General features: G+C 36.2%; 1 protein-coding gene across 1 annotated transcript; it reads left to right on the top strand.

Annotated features, from left to right (window-relative positions):
* Positions 1-8,680, top strand: LOC100258412 (alcohol dehydrogenase class-3). Its single transcript, XM_059737985.1, has 9 exons — positions 1-287; positions 420-556; positions 1,551-1,597; positions 1,698-2,023; positions 6,899-6,981; positions 7,080-7,155; positions 7,841-7,998; positions 8,092-8,253; positions 8,335-8,680. Exons 1-9 carry the CDS (start codon positions 254-256, stop codon positions 8,449-8,451), a joined length of 1,140 nt encoding a protein of 379 aa, XP_059593968.1. The 5' UTR covers positions 1-253; the 3' UTR covers positions 8,452-8,680.
* Positions 8,681-9,122: the final 442 nt, after the last annotated feature.

Raw genomic sequence — 9,122 nt, 5'->3', positions numbered from 1 at the left:
TCCACATCTAATATTGAATCCATCCAAACCCGTTTCTTTCACACGTGTTCTGATTCTATTAGTCCATTCATTACATATCCGAATAAACCCGAACCCGGTTCCGACGGGTCCGGGTCAATAAGATTATCCACAACCACAAATATCTCAATCTGACATAAATGTGTAGGCTATATAGCCTGGGTTCGCCCGTCGATTTTGCATTATTGTACGATTCCAATCTCTATCATTCTTCTTCTGATCCATCTCACCTTCAATGGCTACCACAGGCCAGGTCATCACCTGCAAAGGTTCAATCTCTTTCACCATATCTTTTTTCTCACTCTATGTGTTCAGTTGCGTGTGATGGTGAATTTTTTATGTGAAAAACCCTAATTTGGATGTGAATTTGGTGGGTTTGGATGTGCGGTGGAAATGCGAAGCTGCGGTGGCATGGGAAGCGAATAAGCCGCTGGTGATCGAGGATGTGCAGGTGGCACCGCCGCAGGTCGGCGAGGTTCGGATCAAGATACTCTTCACTGCTCTCTGCCACACTGATGCTTATACTTGGAGTGGCAAGGTATATACATATATTTGTGTAGATTTTGATTGATACCATTCTTTTTTCTTTTTTTCTGTGATGATGGTTTGTTTGGGTTGTTGTGATGAATAGGAACTAGGGATTTTTGTTTTTTTTATTTCGTGAATTTGTGGAGTAATTTTTGGTGTTTTTGATTAGGTGAGATTGAGTTTGTCGATGAATTTTGGTGGAAGGCTTGGATTTTAGGGCATTCTGGGGAAATGCATTTTGGATCAGGGGTTTGTATGGAAAGGTGCTTATCTAGAATCAAATACCTGAAGCCATTGGAGGGCATTTGTTTTTCACTGTGAAGATCTGCAGATTTCTTGCGTTCTTAAGGTTGAAATTGTTGGAACTAGGATGTTATCCTAGTGGCCCATTTTTGAAACGTGCTTTCTGTTTTTAAAAGTATAAAGAAAGAAACAATGTGGGAGAATGCAGGTTGCTTTATGCTTGTTTTGGATAACAGAATCTGAGTAAAGAACCAAAAAGGAAATCATTGAAAACCTAAATTTGGAAATCTAACCCTCGATCCTTTTTTGGCCTCTTTTTGATAAAAATGCTTCTTGTAATTCTTTTAAAACCTACATATAAATAATTGAAACGGTAAAGGACATTTATGTCAAAAATGGGTTACTTTTCAAATAAAAACATGAGAGATGCTTGATTTACAAATTATGAGATTATTTCATTCCTTTTAATCAATTAATTCTATTTATTATGTGGTAAATTATGTTGGGCCAATTTCATGGGACCTGTGTTGCAATATCTGTTCCACATGAAAAGAGGCTTCATTAAGTGGAGTGGGTAAATAGTCTCTGATGGTGCTGTAAGAAATTGGCAATATTGTGCATGACATGTGTCTTTCTATCTGCATTTGCCTGCAGCACTGATATCCATATTCTGTCTAATCTGGTTTTGTATTTTCTGTTCTTCTTTTGTGATGTCTTAGCTTCTGTACAGTGATATAAGATTGACTTCTTTTGCTTTGCAGGATCCTGAGGGTCTCTTTCCGTGTATTCTTGGGCATGAGGCTGCTGGGTAATTACCTGTATATATCACTTTGGATGATCACATGTTGTGGTGCTGGTGTCTGTGATGATGAAAAAGGAGTATTTTTTTTTTTTTTTTTTGGACACAGGATTGTAGAGAGTGTTGGTGAAGGTGTAACTGAAGTTCAACCAGGGGATCATGTTATACCCTGTTACCAGGCAGAATGTAGAGAATGCAAATTCTGCAGATCAGGGAAGACAAACCTCTGTGGCAAAGTTCGGGCAGCTACTGGAGTTGGAGTTATGATGAGTGATCGCAAGAGTCGTTTCTCAATAAATGGAACTCCCATATATCATTTCATGGGTACTTCAACATTTAGTCAGTACACAGTTGTACATGATGTTAGTGTTGCAAAGATTGATCCAGTAGCTCCTTTGGAGAAAGTTTGTCTTCTTGGCTGTGGTGTTCCCACTGGTAAGAAATTTTTAGATGTCCTTCAAATATCTTGGATTTACTATCAGATAGTGAATGTTGTGAATGGGTACTATACTGAATTTGAGGTCATTAGATCCACTGATCAATCTAATGCATTCTAGTCTGATGCCTCTGGCAGAATGAGTTTGAAGTATTTGGCTTATATTATTGTTCTAAAATATGCAATACAAATCTAAGCTGCAAAAGTCTCCTAAGACTTGAGCACAATCCTAGGTGTATGCTTGAGCAAAGTGAGATGCAACCTTCGGTGCATGTCAATTTAATGAAATATGATCCGGAAGTTAATCCAAGAAACAAAATAAAAAATTAAAGATTTTAAGCATTTAAAAGAAACATTTAACAAAAAAATTAATGCAATGATATAAAATTTCAATATGTGATAAAAAAAAAATTCAGGAATAAAAGTGTTAATAAGGAAAAAAGGAAAATTGATGAGGCACACCTCTTTAATATGGTGTGTGCCTTGGCAGCAAGGCACTAGTGCTAGGGAGTCATTGTGTCTTGGGCATACATGGCTTATATAGCTTCTTTTTGCATAAGCTTAGTTGTAGAGTATACATCATCATTTTGGAGGTGGCAATGAAGAATTTATAAAATTTAAATCAACCTAAAATAAGTATCTTTTTCACTTCAGTTTTCATTAATTTGTTGCAATATAAATGTTCAAGCCTCCTTTTAGAAAGCCTTGGTTTGAGATAGAAATTTTATACAACAATCCAGAAGGATAAGTTTATATGTTTGTAAATGATGCAACTACTTTCTGAAATTACCAGGTTGGATAAACGTCTGAAGGATTTATGTATCAAGTAATGGAGCATACTCATGATACAAGCTCCAGACTTGATTTTGCAGGTTATGACCAAATTACATCTAGGGTATCAAGTTTATGATGTGATCATTGGTTGATGTATTTGTTTTATGCTTTTGTGAGGAAATATTCAATTTTTTGAAAGATTAGTACAATCCGATGATTTTGTCTATTTGAATTCATAGGAATGATAGCAACTGGGGTGGAGGGGTTGTGAAATTGCAAACTGAGAGATTGGTTTTCAGTTCTAGATGCATTCACATCATTGCTACAATGATATTAATTACTTCATTATTCCATAATTGGAATATCATTGCATGGGTTAGGATATTTACATTTATGGGGGAATTGGAATGGATGCACATTTCTCAACTATATGTTCCATATCTTTTATCTAAAATGTTCTCTGCTGTAAAAGTAGAAGTGACCTAGATACCCTAATAGATTTTGCTCAAATACATATGCTTATCATCACTTAGAGGTGAAATTTAGCGATTTAGCTCTTGGAATAAAGACTGTCCATTTTTTTAACACACAAGAGGGTAAAAGAGTTTTTTGTTAATTAGTTCTCTTTGTAAAACAACTAATTAGTGAAAAAAAAAAACCCTTTCATCCACTTGTAAAAAAGAGAAGACTCTAAAATTAAGAGTTCCCTTTTAAGTTTCCTTTTGGAAGTGTCAGATCATTACCATTTGTAAGATAGTTGTTAAATACATTGAATTATTGAAAAAAAAAAAAAGAAAAAAAAACCTATACATTATTCAAGATACACATACAAAAACACACTTTTTTTTCTCTTCTTTTTTTCTTTTTTTTTTTTAACCAAGGAACCTTCTATGGGGATCCAAACCTTGGGATGTTGGCGACCCTGTAACAACCATCACCAGATAAATTCAAGGTATCATCAATGATAAGATTCGAACCCAAAACCATGTGTCACTTGCTGGGTCCACACTTCTCAATGTTTGTCCTGACCAACTGGGCTATCTTAGCAAGTACACATACAAAAACACACCTTGTCCAAGATAATTTATAACTCCAAAAGACAGTGTTGCAATAAATAATTTTTAATTCTCTATGTTATAATCCAAACCATATTATTGCATCGATAGGTGTCTTAACTATCTCAGGTTCTTTGCATTGAGATTCTCACAGTCTTTCTGTTTTCAAAACTAGGGGTTAGGATTTCTTATTGTGCTTTGTGTTTGCTAAGCTATGAGTTCTTTTTATTTGCGTATCTTATGCTTATTTTGGTGGCACAAGAGTGGCAAAACTTTTAATAATGCGTATTCTGTTATATTGATAGTCAAGTTTCTAATTCCTACTTCTGTGTGTTGGAAACTTTAGCTTGTCAGTGGTGGATATTCTGTGTTCTTTGAATGCTAAACTAGCACTTTTCATTGGATCAAGAGAAGTGAAGAGAGGAGAAAAGGATGGAGCAGAAGGAAGTGGGAAGAGAAAAGAGAGAATCTCAAAGACTATTTTTCTATTTGGTTGTGTAAAATGAAAGTATAAAATTAGGTCCAACTGAGAAACTTTCCAGATAATGTACACTTTTTGGTTTTTTATTTATAAAAAATGAAAAATTTTCTTGTATCATTTTTTTTTTTTTTATCTGACCCCCATATCTTTTCCTTCTTTTATTTTTTTGATAGGTATATTTTTTCCTTCTTATTGTTCTCTCTATGAATAAATCAATTGGAAAAGGGAAAGATTTTACAGGAGTTTACACCCCTTAAGATGATAGGGGAAGGGTAGGGTCGTGTTGTGGATTAGAGGGTGAAGAAACAAGGTTCTCCATGTTCTAATGACTGATTTCCATGTGGTTCATTTTCTGGATGAAAGGAGGGGATGCAGTAGAGTTTCTTATCTAGTCCATAAATTTGATGGAACATTCCATTAGAAGTGCCTTTGAATTAGAGAAGCAAAATAAAATAAAAAAGAACCTGCAGGACAAGTAGTTTGGTGGGAATCTGATAAAAAAAAGTAGTTTGGTGGGATGAACACTCACCTGATTTGTGAAAAGGGAAAAAAAATATTGTTCTCCTCTTTCCATCCTTTTATATCATGGACGATTGTATGGGGTTAAGGGTCCTTTTTAGATTCTAAAAAAATGTGACTGGAGGAGATACTTCTGGAGAAAGTGAGTGAGCATGGGAGTAGTGTTCTCTTTTTGGATGTTCAGTTTGTTTTATTCAAAGAGTTCAAAATCCTAAAAGAGGAATTGAAAAGGTGAAACAGTGCTAAATTCTCAGAAATCTTAAGTTGATGGAGCATACTAGGAACTCAGGGAAAGGAAGAAGTTGGTGGCTTATCATCATAGGAGATACTCTTGGATGTGGGAATGGAGGTAGTCTATCTCTGGTGTAAATGGATGAAACTAGTGGGAGGCAGAAGTTGAGAGTGATTTGGTTAAAGATGGTGGTAGAACATATTTTTTTATCATCATCTAGCCAATGCTAGCACAAGAGATAAGCTCATTATTTATTTATCATAGAAGGGTAGATGAAGGCCATGACTATTAAAGCATAAATTGTTTGTTTGATGAGAAGCTATATTTGGAATCTCTTTCTAGAAAGGCAACTTTAGATGTTTTGGAACTTGAGGGAGCTGAACAGTTGTATCAGGGGTGTTGTGAGAGAGATCATCGAATTTGATGCAAAATGTGAATGCAAAAGAAGTTCTGATGCAACATGTATTCCTTTGAGTCTTATGATGTTGTGAGATGGATATGAAAGATTTTCCTCGGGGGTTTTGGGGGATTTTGTGGGAGTGATCATACAATTTCATAGGAAATGTGAATACACGAGCTTCTTTTTATTTATTTATTTATTTATTTGATCAGTAAATGAGATTTATATTAATAAGCGCCAAAAAGGACACACCAAAGTACACGAATACACAAGAGCTTCTTATGCCATGTGTATTTCCTTAAGTCCAGAAGTGTTGCAAGGTGGATATTATAGATTTTCATCGAATTGGTTTTGTTGGGAGTTATATATATCTATTCACTTCTATTCTTGGTTTTCATAAGGAATGGGGTACGATGATATCAACTTGCTGCTTCTTCTTCCCTTTTTTCTCTTGATGAGCTCAACCTTGCTTCTTTTTTCAGTCTAGTTAAGTTTTTTGTTGAGTTTTCTACATTTCCTACTGTATCTAGGATCACAGGATGCATCTGTTACCTTATCTTTTGGGTATTGAGGCCATTGCTAATCTTTATCGTCTAGATATTATGAAGAATGATTCATTTGATTCCCTAAAGACTGAGGATCCTGCGATTAAGAAAGATTCATTTGAATCTCTGAATGATCGTGGATCCCATGATTAAGACTGATTTGTTTGATTATCTGTACTTATTTCATATTGTTTTTCTATCATCATGCTTTACAGCATCTCTCTCCCTCTCTCACACTTGCGTGCGCGCACACATATACAAACATGCTCATTTTTTTTATTTATTTTTTTCTATAGAGGTTCTTAAGAGTTTCTATTAGGCCTTCAGTTTCCCAGATTGTGGTGGGATATCAGGCTATGTTGTATTTCAAAACAAGAATTTCCAATCCTGTATTCTGCTAGACTACTAGTGGGCATGGATTATAGGTTTGGGTCTAGTAGTGTCTTTGTATTTTATTCTTTCTTATCTATTTCCATTTCTTCTTGTACTACTTATCCAACTATATATTTTAATCTCTTTGGCATGGTTTGCAAGTTCCATAATTTGTTGTAGTGCATGTCAATCCATGATGATTGCTCATCTTGTTGAACCCTGGAAGTTGAAGCCCTGGACGTATCAAATTTGTTTTCCACTAGGATTTTATAGTCGAAGATTAAGTATAACAAAAATGTGCGTGCATCATTTTCACTGTAATTGCCCTTTTGTTGTCTAGTGAAAAAGAGATAATTGACATATGGGGACATTATCTGCTTCTTAATGTCTTTCTGATAATGGTTTCTTGTGTCCTTAGATAAATTTCCTAATCCAATTCTCACTTAATATGTATTCTCCACATCTTGTTTGTTATAATATATCTGTTGTTTTTTAGGTCTTGGAGCGGTTTGGAACACAGCAAAAGTGGAATCAGGGTCCATTGTTGCTGTTTTTGGCCTTGGGACTGTTGGCCTTGCGGTAAGCATTTGATACAACCTTCTAGTCATTTCCTTGTGCTGTTTTTATGATAGGTGAATTGTTTTTTTTATGATAAATGATAGATTATGATTTGATAGGTTGCAGAGGGTGCAAAATCAGCTGGTGCATCACGAATAATTGGTGTAGATATTGATAGCAAGAAGTTTGATGTAGGTATGTTAAAGCTTTCCCATCTTCACATGGTTCTCAATGATAGCGCACGGTTAATATTCTGGAGTGATTTTGTGTGAACTTGTTAATAATAACATTTTTATGCTTTCTGACAACTGCAGTACCTCATGCCCGAGAGGGAACGGGCCAAAGAATTGAAAAAAACACACTCACACACCCCAATTTTAGACCCTGAAAATGAAGGCACTGAACTCTGTCAAAGAGGGGAATTTCTAGGAAAATTCTTTTCAATAACATGCCTAGAAAATCTCCTTGCTACCTGAACATGTAGAAGCATCTCTTATAATTGCTGGCAAAGAAGAGCCTTGCCCTGAAATGTGAGATATGCCTCAGCAATCTAGTGCTCAACTTTCTAGAATGGAAACTGTCACCAACACCTAAAAAACTATTAGATGAAGCTGTGGGATATAAAGGCAAGAAACCATATTCTTACCTTTACCTCTTGTTACTGGGGAATTTGAGTGAACCGGAAGCATGTAATGACCTTTGATAACAGCAGGCAAGCTATACTTGAAGACCCCTAAAGAAAGTTCCGGTACTCTGTTTAAGCTAGCTTTGCCAAATGGAAAATGATTGAATGAGAGTACTCTCAAATTGTAACAACCCTTGTCCTTGATTTGTTTGATCAGTTTGTTCATTTATTTATTTTGAGAATTTTGATTTGCAGCCAAGAATTTTGGAGTGACTGAATTTGTGAACCCCAAGGACCATGAAAAACCGATACAGCAGGTACTTGTTGATCTTACAGATGGTGGTGTTGACTATAGTTTTGAGTGCATTGGGAATGTCTCTGTAATGAGGGCAGCATTGGAGTGCTGTCACAAGGTAACTTTGTCCTGAGCTGGTGTTACGAACTATGAGTTTCAATGCTAGGGTCTAGTATTAAGCTCATTCAATTGGCCAAAAAAATCCTTGCAGGGCTGGGGAACATCTGTTATTGTGGGTGTTGCAGCATCAGGTCAAGAGATATCTACTCGTCCTTTCCAGCTGGTGACTGGTCGTGTTTGGAAAGGAACTGCCTTTGGTGGTTTCAAGAGTCGTTCACAAGTACCATGGCTTGTGGAGAAGTACATGAAGAAGGTAAATACACCGTCCATAAGAAAATGCTTTGCAACTTCAGTGGGTTTATGATTATTGTATCCCCTTTTGCTTATATTACAGGAAATTAAGGTTGATGAGTACATAACCCACAATTTGACTCTGGGGGAGATCAACGAGGCATTTGATCTGATGCATGAGGGAGGCTGCCTCCGGTGTGTGCTTGCAATGCATGTATGAGGCGATCTGTTAAAGCCATAATAAGCAGACCCTGTTTCCTCTGCAGATATCTTTTGCCTTTGTTTGAATGAAAATTAAGAAAATGAAAAATGCGCTATCTACGAACAAAACTACTTTTAAAACCCTGTACCATCTCATCATTTGTAAGGTTCTTGCCGTTTGTTTTTTATTCTCTCCTGCTGTGTTTTGAGACTCGTTGGAAAGATAAGTTAGCATGGTTTGGTTGCTAGTTCCATGATGTTGATGTTAAATTTCAATGCTGAAGGATTAACTCCCATTGTGGCATTGAATCGATAATGGATGATTGCTTATAGAGAAAAGGTTTGAGTTGAAGAGAGAATTATTAGTGGGTTTGTTTATTGATTTGGGAAAGGAAAATTTACAAAACCCTTAGCAATTAAGGCCCTATCTATCATCAGGCATGTCTCCTCTCACACCTTGCTCTTCAACCTTTTTACCCCAATAGCCCCATCATGCCTCCATGGCTGTGCTGCTCCCACATCTATGTAGGTATTTTTCCGAATATATTGTACTTTTATTTTCTATTTCAATCCTTTTGAATTTCTTTTCCTAATGTTAAACATCAAAAAGGGTAAAGGCTGTGCGCCCAATGGCTTGCAAGAATTGAGGTATAATTGGAATTTGAGCACACTAGTCCAAAGTTGGGCCAA

The sequence above is a fragment of the Vitis vinifera genome, chromosome 7 (assembly GCF_030704535.1).
Source record: "Vitis vinifera cultivar Pinot Noir 40024 chromosome 7, ASM3070453v1".
Lineage (NCBI taxonomy): Eukaryota > Viridiplantae > Streptophyta > Magnoliopsida > Vitales > Vitaceae > Vitis > Vitis vinifera.
Note: the sequence above shows the minus strand (reverse complement) of the source record. Positions and strands in the feature narration are given on the sequence as shown.